The 19,241-nt window shown below is 46.7% G+C and overlaps 2 protein-coding genes across 4 annotated transcripts in view; one reads left to right on the top strand and one right to left on the bottom strand.

The window, feature by feature from the left end:
* The window catches only part of VARS1 (valyl-tRNA synthetase 1), a 153,035-nt gene that overhangs the window by 70,540 nt on the left and 63,254 nt on the right, over positions 1 to 19,241 (top strand). The window contains exon 1 of one of the 3 annotated variants that reach the window (XM_077461083.1): positions 12,581 to 12,795. The exons of 1 other annotated variant lie outside the window; for it this stretch is intronic. In XM_077461083.1, the coding sequence (XP_077317209.1) occupies positions 12,596 to 12,795 (200 nt within the window). In that variant the 5' untranslated portion in view covers positions 12,581 to 12,595. Of the gene's footprint in view, positions 1 to 12,580; positions 12,796 to 19,241 lie in introns of those variants that run through there. One more of the 3 variants, XM_077461227.1, reaches the window with a different exon arrangement.
* LOC143940257 (uncharacterized) lies at positions 617 to 8,370 on the bottom strand. The gene is made up of 2 exons (XM_077461473.1): positions 6,838 to 8,370; positions 617 to 2,494 (listed from the first exon to the last, which is right to left on the bottom strand). The coding sequence occupies exons 1-2, from the start codon at positions 6,862 to 6,864 to the stop codon at positions 2,078 to 2,080; spliced, it is 444 nt and encodes a 147-aa protein (XP_077317599.1). The 5' UTR covers positions 6,865 to 8,370; the 3' UTR covers positions 617 to 2,077.

The raw sequence follows: 19,241 nt of genomic DNA, 5'->3' as shown, positions 1-19,241 counted from the left end.
AACAAGCGTCACCTGTGACACTAATACAGCGATCAGAAAAACTATCGCTTATTAGGCTGGGTTCACACTGGAGCGATGCGGGAACGCCATGAATCCGCGGCGGGTTCCCGCATCGCATGCCTCCCGGCGGCAGTTCACACTGCCCTATGCAAACTGCTGGGAGTGTCAGTGAAATGTTAATGACACCCCCAGATCAGTTCGCATATCGCAGTGCGATCTGCAAACTCGGATCGCATGGTGTGAACACCCATGCGATCCGATTCTGCTGCGGGCCAAAAAAAGGGTCCCGTGCGAATTTGCGGCGGGTGCGACACGAATTCAGCCATACTATCTGTATGGCTGAACTCGAATCGCACAGAGATCGGATGTGATTTGCACTGCAGTGCGAATCACATTCGTTCTCATAAACCGCTGCAATGTGAACCCAGCCTTAGTGACACTGGCGACGGGGGGTGATCACGGGGTTAAACCTTTATTGGGGGGGTTAGGGGGGCACATTAGAACTAAAGGGGGCTAACCCTAACTGCCCTAACAGTTACTACAGTCACAAATGACACCAATGCAAAAAAAAAAAAAAAAAAGCAATTGGTGTCACTGTGACTGGGGGGGCAGGGGTAATTGGGGGGTGATCGGGGGTAAAGGGGGGGTGTGAGTGTGCCTGGCATGTTCTACTGTATGTGGGGTGTGTTGGTGCAACTCACCGAACCTCTCTCCTCGGTGCCGGAACGAAAACTACCGACACGGAGGAGAGAATACATCACTTCCTCTCCTGTGTTTACATTACAGGAGAGGAAGTGATGTCACCGGACATTTTCATTCGCCGGGAGCGATCGAGAGGGGGTGGCCATGAATGAATGGCCGTCCCCTCGTCCGGGATCGCTCCCGAACGAATACTGACCGCCGCAGGCACCGGGCAGGCAAGGACGTACATGTAAGCCCTTATGCCTGCCCGTGCCATTCTGCCGACGTACATCGGCGTGCGGCGGTCGGCAAGTGGTTAAACGCCCCTGTTAAACAGGGGCAGAAAAATTGGGCCTTAGGCACTGGTGCCATCACACTGCAACCTCTGCCATATACTGTAGTTTTATTGCAGGAATTAGCCCTGCTGCAAAGCATTGCATCAAAAATTGTACTTAAACGCCCCTGTTAAACAGGGGCAGAAAAATTGGGCCTTAGGCACTGGTGCCATCACACTGCAACCTCTGCCATATACTCTAGTTTTATTGCAGGAATTAGCCCTGCTGCAAAGCATTGCATCAAAAATTGTACTTAAACAGGGGCAGAAAAATTGGGCTGCTGGCACTGGTGTATTCTCTTGTATTTATACGTTAAACTATGTACTGGACTTGAAGTAACTTGTATGTGATGTTCCTGATTCTGGCCTAGGGCTGACATGACTGGTACCAACTGTGCTAAATAACACCATCTTTTCACTCCTGCGGGGATCCCTGGGTAACACATTTTACCACAGCATATTTATGTATTGTTTCCCAATGAAAAACTTCTTAGAAAACTATGTTGGGGCTCAGTTCCAGCCTCAAATTCAGCACTAACAAGTTTACTCACAAGTATCCCAGAGGTTGTCTTTCTGTATGTAGTAAGTTCACTAATGGTGTTGTTATAAGGGATTGATTTTTGTAACTACACCTATGATAATTTTACTGGTGTGAAAGGGAATACCCTTTGAAATGTTAAATACAGACTTGGAACACATACCTATTCTGTTGGATGTATTGCCTAACTGAACACACCACTCGGGTTCATGTGTCCTTCCTAAAGTGTAAAACATAATACTCTGATTGCAGTACCCTTCTGAGACATTCTTAATACTTAAGAGTAGAGTATTTTCCAATAATGACTTGAGGTTTAGAGGGACAGCTAAAAGTGGGGTCTTAGCAGTTTCTGGGTGTAACTTACTACAAATCCAGCATTTTTCATATCCTGACTTTCTAGCATAAGCATATTTAAATTTTAACAGTAACATTTTTCCAGAAAAAAATGTTTCTTTGATCAATTCATTAGAGACATCTCTTTTACTGCTATTTCTGAGGTGAAAGTCAGTATGGTTGGTGTGTATTTAGCTTTTACCACATATGAGTTTCAAGGCACCTAAGTCATCAGGATGAAAGATACAGTTATTATCCACACTGGGACAAAGATCAGAAGTAGAAACATCACTAGAAGGCAGAGGGCCTTCCCAGAAGTCTGTGGTGGAATGAGTGACATCACTGTCCTTTATTTCTGTGCTTGTCTTTTGAGAACTTAAAACACCTGCTTCACCTCTTTTCAGCCTTTCTTCAATTCTTAGACTTAGATAAACCTTCTTTACTTTGCTGGCATGGATCCAAATAGGACTTTCCTCTGTAAGGATGGCGGTCCTGGTGACGGTTACCACTTTGGTCACTGGTCCAAATGGAACCTCTTGCGGCTTTCGACCTTTCTGAAGCCTCTGGACCACAACCTGATCACCGACCTTGAACGGGTGGGTTGGTACCTGTGAAGGAGAGGTGCGAGCAACTCTTCTTTCAACAATATCAAGAGTTCCAATCAGTTTTTTTACATATTCATTCCTGTATTTGTTCCAAATCACCTTTCTCCACCATCAAAGGATGATTAGCCCACGGTGTGGGGAATGGCCTACCCATGAGTACCTCAAAAGGGGAATAACCCTTCACACTGTGAGGGGTCATTCTGATTTCAGCTAATACAGCTGGGAGAACTTTTTTCCACTTGCCAGAATTCCCACCCGTAGCTTTCCTTATCCTGTCTTTAATTGTTCTATTCATTCTCTCTACAATCTCTGAACTCTGTGGATGGTAGCGGAGTCGACATTTCCAGTCTATTTTTAGTACTTTTACGAGATCTTGGCAGATTTTAGCTGTGAAAGCTGGGCCATTGTCTGAATTTATTTGCAATGGACATCCCCATCTAGGAATAATTTCCTGTGTGAGGATCTACAGTTTGTGCATTTTCATTGTTGGTGACAAAGATTTCTGGCCAGCGTGACATCATGTCCACTATGACCAAAAGATATTGTTGTTTCTTTCCTTCTTTGGGCATATGTGTAAAGTCTATCTGTAAATGGGTAAACGGTGTTGTTGGGTACTGAAGATGCTCATGCTTTGATTTCTTTGGGTTTGTTGGATTGTTCCTAATGCAAGTGACACATCTCCGTACAAAAGCTTTGACTAGATTAGGTAATCCTGCACTGAAAAATCTGCATCTAGGAGTTCATATGTGGCCTGCCAGCCCTTGTGACCCAATCCATGGTATTGTGCAATGAACAGGGGGGCGCTAGCAACAGCAATACACTGTTTCCCCTCTTTGCAGATTAATCCTGTGTTCGGATCCTTCTGTACCATCCCATCACAGTTCCATTGCGCAATATCATCAGGGGTGGCAAAAGCCTGCAGTTCTGTGAGCCAATGTGTCTCTTTCAGGGAACATGGCTGAGATGTTAGCATGGGCATTTGAATGTCTGCCTTTTGTGTAGATGGAGCTTCTTTGGCTATTCTGTCAGCTAGTGCATTGCCTTTGGCTATATCAGTCATTTGGCCTGTATGTGCCTTACAGTGCATGATATCTAGTTTTGAAGGCAACTGAATTACATCTAGTAATGCTAGGACTAGGTCAGAGTGTGAGATGCTCTTTCCATCTGCTGCCACATATCCTCTGTGAAGCCATATTACACCATGGTCCCAGACCACACCATGAGCATACCTGGAATCGGTGTAAATGTTTACCTCTTTTCCTGCAAACAGCTGGCATGCATGGGTTAATGCTATCAATTCAGCAGCTTGTGCAGACTGATTATTGGTTTGGCCTCGAGGACAGTATCCGGCAGTTGGACAACAGCATATCCTGCATGATAGACATTATCACTTGGTCTGCTGCAAGAGCCATCAACAAAAACTGTTTGTGCAGTAGCAATTGGTACTAAAAGCATGTCTGCTCTAGGTGAAGTGTCCTGATGTATTGATTGTGTACAGTCATGAGGTGGTGGTAAGTCATCCTGTTCTCCTTTAAGACCTAATAAGGCATTCAAAATTGGAGCTGGGCCAGAGTTTATGTTTGAACTTTTTATTTTCAGGTTTGGATTGGACAGGAGGATGACTTCATACCCATTCAATCTTTGTGCTGACATATTCTGAGTATGTAAAGTTTTGAGGAGTGTGGTAACATTATGTGAGGTGTGTAAAGTAGTGTTATGGCCCAAGGTAAATGGTGCTGCCATCTGTACAACCATAGCACAAGAAGCCAACGCTCTGAGACAAGCAGGCATGCCTTGCACCTGTACTGGAACCACCTTTGAGAAAAAAGCTACAGGGCGTAGTCTCCCACCATGTTCCTGGACCAGTACTCCTACCATGGTTCTGCAATTTTCCCTGGCAAACAAGTGAAACATTTTGCCAAAATCAGGGAGGCCGAGGCTCGGGCTGGTAACCATTGAACATTTCAACATGGCAAAAGCATTTAACATTTCATCAGACCATTTTACAATATCAGACATTTCAGAGAGGGTTGCTTGTCTCAATATATTATCATAGAAAGAACAGTCAGGTATCCATTGGCAGCAGTAACCAATCATTTCAAGAAAGCGGGTCTTTCTTGGTAAGTGGGCAGGACAGACCAACTATAGCAACAGTTCATTTGTGACTGACTTTCCCAACTCCCGGAGACAGCACAAACCCTAGGTACGCAACCTCCTGTTTACACCATTGTAATTTTTTCTTAGACACTTTGTGACCACATGTATGTAACCATTTCAATAAGGATAGACTATCAGCTCGGCAGTCCTCCTCTGAAGAACTACAAATCAAAAGATCATCAACATATTGCCTCAGTACAGAACCATGAGGGGCAGTCCAAGGCCTGAGGGAGGCTTGGAGTACTATAGAATAGACCACAACCCTGGGGCATTCTACACCAGGTAAACTGGCGATTGGTTGGTCAATCAACATAGTAAAAGCAAAGAGTGGCCTTGTCTACAAGGACAGAGAAAAAAGCATTCTTTAAATCAATCACAGTAAAACATTTGGCTGTTGCTGGAATGGAGGACAGTAGTGATGGAACATCAGGTACAATGGGTGCTATTGGGACTATGAGGTCATTTATGGCCCTCAGGTCCTGCACAAATCTGAAGGAGCCATCCGGCTTCTTTACAGGGTTAATAGGTGTGTTGTATGGAGAAATAATTCCCTCCAGGATTCCATCCTGCAGAAACTTTTTCACAATGGGCACTATGCCATCCATCTTTTCCTTAGAGAATGGATACTGTTTGTGATAGATAGGAAATGCACCTTCTTTGAGAGTGGCCTTGTATGGTGTGCATGAAATAAGTCCTACATCCAGATCTGATGTAGAGCAGACTGGGGGTCTATATCCTCAAAATCTTCTTCACTATTTTGTTGTGACAGCATCAATAAACCTGGTTTGCATGCTACTATAGTGATTTTATCTGAGGAAATGTCTAGACCTCCTTCTGAGTTGGTTCTAATTGTGATTCCTAGTACCCCAAACAAGTCTCTTCCCAACAAATTTACAGGGCACCTTAGTATTATCCTAAAACAATGTGTGCATATGGTGTACCCTTCATCATCTTCTGTTGGTAGGGGTGGGGTCCTATACATTTTTGTCAGAATTCCATTATTCCCAAAGAGGGTTCCACTGGTTCCCACTTGCCTCTGAAATGATCTTCACAAATTGTACTCCTAGTGGCCCCGCTATCGACGAGACAAAAGGAAAAGCTGGGACACTACCCTCCGGGCCCCATCATTGTTGTTGATTTCTCCATTTGATTGGAAATGTTGGACCTTGTTGGATGGATGCCTGTGGTTGTTGTGTCTGGTTAGGGACAGAGCTGGAATCAGGAGTCTGAGGAGGAGTGGGGTGAGGACACTGACCCAGTGATCCTCAGCACCGCAATTGAAACAGCCATTGTTTCTAGAGCGACTCATCCCTCTTCCATTTCTGCCTTTAAATCTGCCTCTAAAATTTCCTCTGCCTCTAAAGTTCCCCTTCATATTCGCTTGGAAATGTTGTGTGGAGACAGGCAACGGCTTTGGTATATCAAAACAACCTGCTGCATCTTTCTGAGAAAGAGCTTTGCTAAAGTCAGTTCTAGAAAGTGTTGACCATTCAGTAATCATTTGTTTGACTGGGACCACTAAATGGGGTTTGAGATTACTCAGGAAAGTCTGGATCAATAACGGATCCATAGTTGGCACAATGCCCAAACCGGCTTCCTGTATCCACACATCATTAAATCTTTTCCAAAATTCAAGAACTGATTCTCCTGTCTTGTGTTTGCATGATATGGCGGTGGGCAATGAGGATTTTGTTTTAAAAACCTCTAACATGTGAGTTGTTACTTCAGCCCACATATCATCTCTCCCTTGTTCTGTGTCAAGCTTGTAATGGGATGCAGCTGTGCCTGCCGGTTCTACAGTAGATATAGTTCCGACCTTGGCCCAGTCCCAAGCTGTACCTGTCCCTACAACACCCTCAATAATTAACCTCATATCTTCCTGTGTGTAGTTTCTGCCTTTACAAGCCCTTTTAGGTAGGCAAGAGTGGCGGGTGCAGAGACAGTGGGTTTTGCACAGTTTTTAACTATGCAATTTATGTCTTCAATTTCTATAACCTTTTTTAATAGGCTGTTACCTACGGTCATGAAGGGAAGCTGCTGAGTTGCAGTAGCCGCTTTTTGCTGTTTTCGCTGTATCCTTTGAGTTCTAGTCTCGATTTGTTTTCCTGATGGGCTTATTATGTCAGTTATATCAGATCTGTCAGTAACGCTAGCAATAAGGGACCTTCCCGTCGCTTCATTATCCTTACCTTCCTCATCCGATTCTTCCTCTGCATCTCGTACTGTGGATGAAACTATGGCTGCTCTGTCCTCCTGTTGCTGTGGTTGTTGTGGAGGTGGTGCTTGTGGTCTTTGGGGAGGATTAGGGTTGGGGTTGTTGGTTTGTGTAACATGGTAACCTGCTAACAAATCTAAGTCCTCAGGTCTCAGACTTGGGTATAAACCTTTTGGGACATTGGGGGTTGTAGTAACATTATAGGGCGGGGAGGGCAGGATGATGGTGAAGTGTCCATGATTTAGAGATGTTTCTTCTCCGAAGCTGGATCTTTATCCTGTATTTTGGGAGGTTTAGTATTCTTATTTGTTCTATCATACCAATAGGGAGCGTATGTCAACCAGTTTTCCCCTCCTTTTCGCATATAGTCCTTGTCCCATTGGGGATCCGGACCATAATATGGCCATGCATCTATGTCATTTAGACAGAGGCTTTTAATCATGCCCATATGAAAGGGGTCATTTGCGCCATCCCGGGGAAAGGGACTACAACTGCCTAGATCTTCAGTCCATCCCGCCATATGATCCACCCAAGGGTTAACTAGGTAGTGTTCTGTATCACACACTCTGGCAACAAAATCTTTACACCTTTCACCTACATTTGGCAATGGGATTTTCACTTGTGTTTTTCCCATTATCAATTCACAGTATTTGACTACCACCTAGTGGTGTAAGTTACACAATACCGCAATAATTACTTACACAGTAAAGAAAATAGATTTGGACGCTCGAGTTTTTGGACCTACAATAAACGCACAATCTTGCTCATGGACCTGCTGTCTTGCCTCAGACAAGCTTAATCCTTCTATGAAATTAACTTTGCAATGTAGATTAATTCTTAAAACTTAAATTTTTGGTTTACCTTCCCTAAAATATGGACCTCTGCCCAAATTATGCCAGTACCCTCAGTTTCAAAGTATCAGCTGCAGTTGTGTCTGGGTGCCATTAAGAGCTGATTCACACCATAATGCATGCACAATCCCGTTCAGTGCATTTTTGACAGACCATTCATTCCAAGGGGGAACCAAATGCAGGAATGTGCAAAAAGTACACCAGGTGCAACTTTTATAATTGCGCCGCACCAAACCGCATGATACTGTGATGGTGACCATAAATACGCATGTTTTCTAGAAGCATTTGAGGTGCCATTACTGATTGACACATATGCGCATCTAAAGAGGGCTGCATGTTTCCATGCAGTGCAAGTAGTATGAAGGGACCCCAATTCATAATGGCGTTCCCATGCATCTTGGGACCGTGAGCATATCCGCACAACAGTGTGAACCCAAACTTATGCTGTGAACTGGCCCTACCACAGGTATCTTAGTTACAAAGCTTCCCTTATGCACACTTTATGTAAGCTTTCCTTACACACGAGTGGAACACAAAGCTATGATGGTTTTTCTGACGGGATTCAGCTCAAGCTTGGCTTGCATACACAGGGTCACACAAAACTTCGCTGAACTTTTGACCGTCAAGAACACAGTGGACAAAAAACAAGCTCTGGACTGCCGCACTCTTCAGAAGAGCACTTTCTTTTATTGGAAAATCACATCACAGATCAACAAACACAGCGAACAAGGAAAAATTGCTGACGTTTCGCACTAGCTGTAGTGTTACAGCTAGTGCGAAACGTCAGCAATTTTTCCTTGTTCGCTGTGTTTGTTGAGCTGTGATGTGATTTTCCAATAAAAGAAAGTGCTCTTCTGAAGAGAGCAGCAGTCCAGAGCAGGCCCGGACTGGGACAAAAAATAGGCCCGGGCATTTTAGACTGAGCAGCCAACTTTTTCAGGGACGGGGGGGGAGATGTCGGTAGACATTCGCGGGGGTAGCTGGTGTCGGTCCTCCACACTGTAATTTGCAGGGACACTATGATATAAAGGGGACTGCACTGTAAAGGGGCACTGTAATGATTACAATGCCCCTTTCCAGTGCAGTTCCCTTTATATTAGTGTCCCAGTCCTATTGTGGCCATACAATGCTAGTACTGTCTGTCTCCTATTGTGCCCGCACTGTCCATTGAAACTGACATGCTCTCTGGTGGACCTGGACAGCATGGCGCTCTGTTTCTGGTGGTGTGGTAAAACGTGAGTCTCTGGTGGTGCAGGTACAGCATGGCTCCCTCTGGTGGTGCGGTACAGCTTGGCTCTCTCTCTCTCTGGTGGTTGCGGGAACAGCGTGGCACTCTCTGGTGGCACGGGGCAGCATGGCTCTCTCTCTGGTGGTGTGGTACAACGTGCCTTGCTCTCTCTGGTGGTCCGGGTACAGCGTGGCTCTCTGGTGGTGCGGGTACAGCATAGCTCTCTGGTGGTGCGGGTACAGCGTGGTGCTCTGGTGGTGTGGGTACACCGTGGCACTCATGGCTCTCTCTGGTGGTGCAGGTATAGCTCTCTGGTGGTGCGGGTACAGCGTGGCTCTCTCTAGTGGTGCGGGTACAGCGTGGTGCTCATGGCTCTCTGCTGTGGGTACAGCGCGACGGTCATGGCTCTCTGGTGATGCGGGTACAGCGTGGCGCTCATGGCTCTCTGGTGGTGCAGGTACAGTGTGGCTCTCTGGTGGTGTGGGTACAGCATGGTGCTCTGGTGGTGTGGGTACAGCCTGGCGCTCATGGCTCTCTCTGGTGGTGCGGGTACAGCGTGGCTCTCTGGTGGTGCGGGTACAGTGTGGCACCCATGGCCCTCTGGTGGTGCGGGTACAGCGTGGCGCTCATGGCTCTCTGGTGTTGTGGTACAGTGTGCCTTGCTCTCTCTGGTGGTGCGGGTACAGCGTGGCTCTCATGGCTCTCTGGTGGTGCGGGTACAGCGTGGCTCTCTCTGGTGGTGCGGGTACAGCGTGGCACTCATGGCTCTTTCTGGTGGTGCGGGTACAGCGTGGCATTCATGGCTCTTTCTGGTGGTGCGGGTACAGCGTGGTGCTCATGGCTCTCTCTGCTGTGGGTACAGCGCGGCGCTCATGGCTCTCTGGTGGTGCGGGTACAGCATGGTGCTCATGGCTCTCTGGTGGTGCGGGTACAGCATGGCGCCCATGGCTCTCTGGTGGTGCGGGTACAGTGTGGCGCTCATGGCCCTCTGGTGGTGCGGGTACAGCGTGGCGCTCATGGCTCTCTGGTGGTGTGGTACAGCGTGCCTTGCTCTCTCTGGTGGTGCAGGTACAGCGTGGCTCTCTGGTGGTGTGGGTACAACATGGTGCTCATGGCTCTCTCTGGTGGTGTGGGTACAGCGTGGCACTCATGGCTCTCTCTGGTGGTGCAGGTACAGCGTGGCACTCATGGCTCTCTGGTGGTGCAGGTGCAGCGCGGCTCTCTCTGGTGGTGCGGGTACAGCATGGTGCTCATGGCTCTCTGGTGTGGGTACAGCGCGGCGCTCATGGCTCTCTGGTGGTGCTGGTACAGCGTGGCGCTCATGGCTCTCTGGTGCGGGTACAGTGTGGTACTCATGGCTCTCTGGTGGTGCGGGTACAGCGTGGTGCTCATGGCTCTCTGGTGGTGCAGGTACAGCATAGCGCTCATGGCTCTCTGGTGGTGCGGGTACAGCGTGGCACTCATGGCTCTCTGGTGGTGCGGGTACAGCGTGGCACTCATGGCTCTCTGGTGGTGCAGGTGCAGAGTGGCTCTCTCTGGTGGTGAGGGTACAGCGTGGCACTCATGGCTCTTTCTGGTGGTGCGGGTACAGCATGGTGCTCATGGCTCTCTGGTGTGGGTACAGCGCAGCGCTCATGGCTCTCTGGTGGTGCTGGTACAGCGTGGCGCTCATGGCTCTCTGGTGCGGGTACAGTGTGGTACTCATGGCTCTCTGGTGGTGCGGGTACAGCGTGGTGCTCATGGCTCTCTGGTGGTGCAGGTACAGCATGGTGCTCATGGCTCTCTGGTGGTGCAGGTACAGCATGGTGCTCATGGCTCTCTGGTGTGGAGCTGTGGCTATTGGTTCCCCCAGCACAGTCCTCTTTCTTTTTCCATATCTCCTGTAGTACCTGCTTGTTTCCGGGTTTTCTCTTTTCCCCCCAGCAGAGTGCATGCTGGGGACTGTAGCCATCTCCCTGCTGAGATCAATTGGGCCTCCTATCTCTGGGACTACATATCCCATGATGCCCCACTAGTTCTTTCTGATTGGCCCACCGCTGTGACCAATTGGAAGGGAAGAAGAACAAGCAGGAAGCTTTCTTCTCTCCCTTTCCATGCTGCCAACATGAGAAAGGGGCAGAGGGGAGTCATCATGACATCGGCCCAGAGGAGGAGGAGGAGCAGCAGTCCATAGGGGCCGAGAGCGGAACTGTCAGCGCGGCTCTGAGGCTGAGCTGCGCGTGAGAGACACACAGCTCAGCCCATGCAGCCGCTAGTTCCGCTAGAGAAGGCACAGGCACGGCCGCATAGCGGTAGGCGGGCAGCGGCCGTGGCTTGTGTTAACCCTGTCCAGGCCGCGGTTGCCGCTTATCTGCCGCTGTGCGGCCTGAACATCAACAGGCCACGGAACAGGCGGCCCCGGCCAACTGGGCAAATGCCGGTCTGCCGTATGGCCAGTCCGGGCCTGGTCCAGAGCTTGTTTTTCATCTGTTGCTAGTGATAATAGCCAACACCTGTGGCTTCCCAACCGCAGAAACAGTTTACAGCCTGCATGTGTGCTCCTGTAGCGGTGAGATGCCTTCTCCTTCATATCACAACGTCAAGAACGCAGTGACGTGCAACACTACGACGAGCCGAGAAAATGAAGTTCAGTGCTTCCGAGCATGCGTCAAATTGTTTCCGAGCATGCGTAGAAATTTTGCGCGGGTCGGAATTGCTGCAGGCGATCTGGATTTCTGATTGAAACTTTTTCCATCTGAAAAATTGAGAACATGCTATCAATCTTTTGCTGGTGGAAATTTGGCCAGCAAAATTCCGATGGAGCACACACACGGTCACATTTTCAGACGAAAAGCGCTCATCGGACTTTTACTGCCTCAATTTCCGATCATGTGTACATTATACATCTGTCTTTACAATATCCAATGATTAAAGCGGTAGCAAACCCGCAATTTTTTTTTTTTTTTTTTAAACCTGCAAAGCAAAATGCATAATGAGCTAGTATGCACCGCATACTAGCTCATTATGAAATACTTACATTAGAACGAGGCCCCGACATCTGGCCCGATCCACGCCGAGGGAGCCGACATGCTCCCTCGGCGTCTCTTCCGGGTATCGCGGCTCCGGCGCTGTGAGTGGCCGGAGCCGCGATATCGTCACTCCCGCGCATGCGCGCGGGAGATTTCAGTCCGGCCGCACGAGCGCTGCCGGATTTTCACGGAGAGAACCCCCTTGTGCGCATGTGCCGCTGCAGTCAGCGGCGCCTACCGAGGGGAATATCTCCTAAACCGTACAGGTTTAGGAGATATTTTTTTTACCTACAGGTAAGCTTTATTATAGGCTTTCCTGTAGGTAAAAGTTAAAAAAATGACTATACAACCACTTTAAACATTCTCCTTTCAGAGTAATATGTCCATATATTGCATCACGCTGCAGTTACCAATTCCTCCACTAGACGTCACCAGCACACAGCCATCTAAGGTGCCTAGCTGCTCCTGATTCCCTGATAGTGCCATAGCAGCACAAAGAACACAATAGAGTTATATTGGAGATACCAATGAGCTCCAAAGTCCCAAATTATATTCAAATTACAAATAGGATTGATAAATAGGAGCTCTCGTTCGAACAAATGCTTACTTGTATAGCGTACAGTAGCTCAGAAATGATTCATCATAATGGTGAAAAGAGCAAGAAGGATAAGCCACAGCAATGATTTCTTGAGAAGATACAATCAGTTGAAGTGGACAGCTAAGTATGGGCAAACCGGGGTCCTAAGCGAGTACGCAGTGAGGGCGGAAGTAGGAAAAGAGCAGGGGGAAGTGAATACACGTGGGGCGGTGTGTGACGTCGCCGGAGCGAAGCAGAGGAGAAGTGAGTGAGAAAAGTGGGAGGATGGGGGAGAATGTGTGGATGGAGTGGGGTGTTGGGGGGCATGGTTGGAGAGCAGAAGTCTCCATGTGCTGAGGAGCTACACATGACACACTGCGTGCTTCCCCTGGAGGAGCACGTGTTGTGCACAGAGCTGAGGACTGGCCATGGTTTCCAGATGTTCTTAGGACCCCCTGAATGTAGAAAAATAAGTCTCCTGGAAGGCTCTGCTAGTTGCCTTTTTTTAACCCTAACCCAAACCCAAACCCAAACCCAAACCCCCACCTCTGTGCCCCTCTCTAATGTGGTTTCACTTTGGTATGCGGGCCTGACTTTCCTCGACTTTATGGCTAAGCTCCACCCACTGTCATCGTCTTGTCCAATCAGAGTTAGGGTTGCCCCATCATCCCTTTAATCCAGGACACATATTAATTACACAGGTTCTGTGGCTGATTACGGTGGAATTTAAACTCGCTTTGTGCCTTATCTGCATTGAATCAACCTCAAAACCTGCGTGTAATTAATGTGTCCTGGATTAACCACTTCAGCCCTGGAAGAATTCAACCCCTTCCTGACCAGAGCACTTTTTGGCGATTCGGCACTGTGTCGCTTTAATTGACAATCGTGCGACGCTGTACCCAAATGAAATTGTCATCCTTTTTTCCCCACAAATAGAGCTTTCTTTTAGTGGTATTTGATCACCTCTGCGTTTTTTATTTTTTTTGCACTATAAACAAGAGTGTCAATTTTGGTGGAAAAAAAAGAAAAGCATTATTTTTTACTTTTTGCTATAATAAATATCCCTCAAAAAAATATATACAAAACCATTTTTTTTCCTCAGTTTAGGCCGATACGTATTCTTCTACATATTTTTGGTAAAAAAAAAATTGCAATAAAGGTATATTGATTGGTTTGTGCAAAAGTTTTAGCGTCTACAAATTAGGGGATAGTTTTATGGTATTTTTATTCTAATTTTTTTTTTTTTTACTAGTCATGGCAACGATCTGCAATTTTTTAATTTTTTTTATTGTGACTGCGACATTATGGCGGACACATCAGACATTTTTGACACTATTTTGGGACCATTGTCAGTGCTCAGTGCTATAAAAATGCATTGATTACTGTGTAAATGACACTGGCAGTGAATGGGTTAACTACTAGGGGGAGGGGTTAAGTGTGTCCTAGGGAGTGATTCTAAATGTTAGGGGGCATGGCTTACTTTGACACGTCACTGATAGCTGCTCCTGATGAGAGGGAGCAAACAATCAGTGTTGTGTCACAAGGCAGAACAGGAAGATGCCTTTCTTACAAAGGCATCCCCCCGTTCTGCCATTCTGAGACCCAACAGCGGGACAGTGGCGGACATCGAGTCTGTGGGCAGGGTCATGGAGACCGCGGAAGCGCGCGTCCTCTAGGGGCCAGGATCAAAGCAGCGTCGCTTTGCCTGCCCGTGCCATTCTGCCGACGTAAATGTGCGTGAGGCAGTCGGCAAGCTGTTAAAGGGATGATGTGGCAACTCTAATCAGACTGTAGAGATGAGCTGGCGTGCTTGGATCCAAGTCTGACCGTCACCTGTAATGGACCAATGGTGAGTGGCAGTGGTCCCTGGATGGTTTGTTCAGGTGGGGTCAGACCAGGATGCAAACACGCTCTGTGTTCATCGCTGGTCCTGAGGAGTCACTGGACAGGAGGGTGGCAGCTCTTTTAATTATAGGTTGACCGATATTGTTTTTTAGGACTGATGCACATTTTTTGGTTGTCTTTCAGGCCGATAGCCAATATCAGTTAATATCTAAAAAGTGCAGCGCTGAAAAAGGAACCAGTGCTGTAAACACACATCAATAATCAAAACAAAAATACACGATAACCATGACATAAAATTCCAATCACTGGGTGAAGGAATGTGAAAAAACTTCTTAAAGCATGTGTCCGAATGAAAAAGACTGGTCAATTCCTAAGAGACAAATGAAGTGATGCAATCACAGGAGTAGATGTAAGGCACGTTCAACATGGCATAGGCATTCGTCTGATGAAAAATTGTAGATACCGTATATACTCGAGTATAGGCCGACCCGAATATAAGCCGAGGCCCCCAATTTACCCCCAAAAAAACTGGCAAACTTATTGACTCGTGTATAAGCCGAGGGTGAGACATGCCTGTCCATCCCTGTGTGTGTGTCCGTCCATCCCTGTGTGTCCGTCCATCCCTGTGTGTCCGTCCATCCCTGTGTGTCCGTCCATCCATCCCTGTGTGTGTGTGTGTCCATCCATCCATCCATCCCTGTGTGTGTGTGTCTCCATCCATCCATCCATCCCTGTGTGTGTGTGTCTCCATCCATCCATCCATCCATCCCTGTGTGTGTGTGTGTCTCCATCCATCCATCCCTGTGTGTGTGTGTGTCTCCATCCATCCATCCATCCATCCCTGTGTGTGTCTCCATGTGTGTGTCTCCATGTGTGTGTGTGTGTGTGTGTGTGTGTGTGTGTGTGTGTGTGTCCAGCCTACCTTTGTCCCGAGCCTCCGTCCCGTGCCTTGCCTCCTTGCCTCCGTCCCGTGCCGTGACTTGCCTCCTTGCATCCGTCCCGTGTCGTGCCGTGCCGTGCCTTGCCGCCGCCGTCCCGTCCCGTCCCGTCCCGTGCCGTGCCTTCCCTTGCCTCCGTCCCGTGCCCTCTTCGTCGGCGGCCATTGTAAATTTTAAAAGCAGCGCCGCCGCCTTCGCCTGTGATAGGCGGAACACTGAATTTCCCAGCAGCCTGTGTTCCGCCTATCACAGACGTCGTATCATCCTCGTCCGTAGTACGAGGATGATACGATGTCCGTGATAGGCGGAACACAGGCTGCTGGGAAATTCAGTGTTCCGCCTATCACAGGCGAAGGCGGAGCCGGAGGCGCGGCTTTTGAATAGAATGGCCGCTGTCTGTCTGCTCGACACGCTGATCGAGCGGGCAGACAGCGATGACTCGAGTATAAGCCGAGGGGGGCACTTTCAGCCTCAAAAAAGAGGCTGAAAATCTCGGCTTATACTCGAGTATATACGGTAAATACTTCTTACCAGACAGGGTGGACCCACCTGTCATACTACAGTGGGTCAATAAGGTATATATCTGCCGAAGCCAGATGGTCATCGGAGGAACACACTCTAATATGGCTGGAACCTGTAGAGGTGTTACTCTTTATACAGATGTTGGATCAGTCAACGGATGTAAATCCCGGTTTAGCAAGCCAGATATCCAAAACTCAAAAGTATCATGCCCCAGTTTCCGGCCATTAGGTCAAAACGCGTCAGCTTCGTTCCCCAAATTGCTTTTATTTTTCATTCTGTCTGTGATCACTTTTTATACAGACATCTTTTACAGATGTTTGTAAATTTTTTACAAGATTAAACATCTTTCAATTTTATGACCTACACCATATAGAGCCTTTTTTTCTGTTTTTGATTTATGGTCCCAATGTGATAATTTCATTACTGGTCGCTGGTTCCCGGCACTTATATTTGTAATCCCAAGAACATTCTCCTCGAGGATCCTTTTGAGTTTTGGATATCTGGCTTGCTAAACAGGGATTTACCTCCGTTGGTTGATCCAAATCAAGAGTAACGCCTCTACATGTTCCATCAGTACTAATCCCTCTCCACTCTATCCAAAACTAAAACAAATAAGTTTTGCCTTTTAAAGGTACAAGGAAATTGGGATTTTCACAGTGCTCAACATAAACATCAGGAGTATTTTTAGAATAAAATTTATATTTTATTAACAAAGACAGGTTTAATCAAACACGTAAAAAAAATTTGGAGGTAATTTACAAAACAGTTTGAAGCAATTGGGGTCCGGAAAATCAATAACGAAGATAATCGCTGCACATTATCCCAACATGTTTCGCCGGTAGCTTCATCAGGGGATGTGCAAGCTATTAACAGACATATCAAAAAAGAAAAGAACAGACAACAATATAATGAAAGAATGAACAATACATAAATATAATAATTACTATGTATTCAAGCATTACACAGCTTAAAGAAAGAGCGCTTACCCCCAGCCGAAACCCCACAGGGTAAAAACCTCAAATGGATGTCAGATAACTGCCTCTCAAACCCAAAAGGGCCTGACCGCCATATGAGGGCATAGAGGGAAGAAAAGACCAAGCTAAGAGGAAAAAAGGAAAAAAAATACGATAAAAAGCAGGTATCATAAAAAAGATGATGTTACTGGGGCTGACTTGCAATCAAAAGTAGGTATGAATAAATATTATATACAGTGCCTTGCGAAAGTATTCGGCCCCCTTGAACTTTTCAGGCTTCAAACATAAAGATATAAAAAATTTATTTTTTGTGAAGAATCACCAACAAGTGGGACACAATTGTGAAGTGGAACAAAATTTATTGGATTTTTGAAACTTTTTTTAACTAATAAAAAAAATGAAAAGTGGGGCGTGCAAAATTATCCGGCCCCCTTGCGTTAATACTTTGTAGAGCCACCTTTTTCTGCGATTACAGCTGCAAGTCACTTAGGGTATGTCTCTCTCAGTTTTGCACATCGAGAAACTGAGATTCTTGCCCATTCTTCCTTGCAAAACAGCTCGAGCTCAGTGAGGTTGGATGGAGAGCGTTTGTGAACAGCAGTTTTCAGCTCTTTCCACAGATTCTCGATTGGATTCAGGTCTGGACTTTGACTTGGCCATTCTAACACCTGGATACGTTTATTTGTGAACCATTCCTTTGTAGATTTTGCTGTATGTTTGGGATCATTGTCTTGTTGGAAGATAAATCTCCGTCCCAGTTTCAGGTCTTTTGCAGACTCCAACAGGTTTTCATCCAGAATGGTCCTGTATTTGGCTGCATCCACCTTCCCCTCAATTTTAACCATCTTCCCTGTCCCTGCTGAAGAAAAGCAGGCCCAAACCATGATGCTGCCGCCACCATGTTTGACAGTGGGGATGGTGTATTGAGGGTGATGAACTGTGTTGCTTTTACGCCAAACATATCGTTTTGCATTGTGGGCAAAAAGTTCAATTTTGGTTTCATCTGACCAGAGCACCTTTTTCCACATGTTTGGTGTGTCTCCCAGGTGGCTTGTGGCAAACTTTAGACAAGACTTTTTATGGATATCTTTGAGAAATGTCTTTCTTCTTGCCACTCTTCCATAAAGGCCAGATTTGTGCAGTGTACGACTGATTGTTGTCCTATGGACAGACTCTCCCACCTCAGCTGTAGTTCTCTGCAGTTCATCCAGAGTGATCATGGGCCTCTTGGCTGCATCTCTGATCAGTCTTCTCCTTGTCTGAGCTGAAAGTTTAGAGGGACGGCCAGGTCTTGGTAGATTTGCAGTGGTCTGATACTCCTTCCATTTCAAAATGATCGCTTGCACAGTGCTCCTTGGGATGTTTAAAGCTTGGGAAATCTTTTTGTATCCAAATCCGGCTTTAAACTTCTCCACAACAGTATTACAGACCTGCCTGGTGTGTTCCTTGGTCTTCATATTGCTCTCTGCGCTTTCAACAGAACCCTGAGACTATCACAGAGCAGGTGCATTTATACAGAGACTTGATTACACACAGGTGGATTCTATTTATCACCATCAGTCATTTAGGACAACATTGGATCATTCAGAGATCCTCGCTGAACTTCTGGAGTGAGTTTGCTGCACTGAAAGTAAGGGCCGGTTCACACAGCAGGCGAGGCGAGGCGACTCCGACTTGCCTCGCCGCGACCTGCCGCGGCCTCAGCGGCGACTTGCAAATGACTTCTGTATAGAAGTCAATGCAAGTCGCCCCGAGGTCGCCCAAAAGTAGTACAGGAACCTTTTTTCTGAGTCGGAGCGACTCGAGTCGCTCCTCTCAGAACGGTTCCATTGTACAGAACGGGGGCGACTTGCGAGAGCGAGGCGAGGCAAGTCGTGTCGCCTAGCATCGCCCGCTGTGTGAACCGGCTCTAAAGGGGCCGAATAATTTTGCACGCACCACTTATCAGTTTTTTATTTGCTAAAAAAGTTTAAAATATCCAATAGATTTTGTTCCACTTCACAATTGTGTCCCACTTGTTGGTGATTCTTCACAAAAAAAATTAAAATTTGATATCTTTATGTTTGAAGCCTGAAATGTGGCAAAAGGTTTTAAAGTTCAAGGGGGCCGAATACTTTCGCAAGGCACTGTAATGTGGCTACGCATGTATGTTATTGAATAATTCATGAAGCGGGGCATAGGGCCTCCATAACTTAATTAAATAGAATACCTACATTAGAGCGCCAGATAAAATAAACCAGATAATACCTAGTTATTCATCCATTTACATCAAGTAATAAGGAGACTATTACAATATAGAAGGGCATAACTAAAGTTTTGCCTTTAGTTATACTTTAATTGAACAAACTGAAGTTGAAAACTGATTGGCTTCCATACACAACTGAGCCAGATTCTGAGTGCTTCACTTTTAGTAAATCTACTCCATTGTGTGTTTT

Source organism: Lithobates pipiens, unplaced genomic scaffold (genome assembly GCF_037356315.1).
Source record: "Lithobates pipiens isolate NorthernLeopardFrog02 unplaced genomic scaffold, aLitPip1_a1.2 Scaffold_1, whole genome shotgun sequence".
In the NCBI taxonomy this organism is placed as follows: Eukaryota; Metazoa; Chordata; class Amphibia; order Anura; family Ranidae; genus Lithobates; species Lithobates pipiens.
This window is presented reverse-complemented; position numbering and strand designations above follow the sequence as displayed.

Excerpts from the sequence above, each read along its gene's own strand:
- LOC143940257 (XM_077461473.1), bottom strand. The coding sequence starts at position 6,864 with ATGCAGAGGAAGAATCGGATGAGGAAG. Across the intron at positions 2,495-6,837 it reads GGAAGAATCGGATGAGGAAG|GTACCAACCCACCCGTTCAA; the intron begins GTAAGGATAATG and ends TCTCCTTCACAG.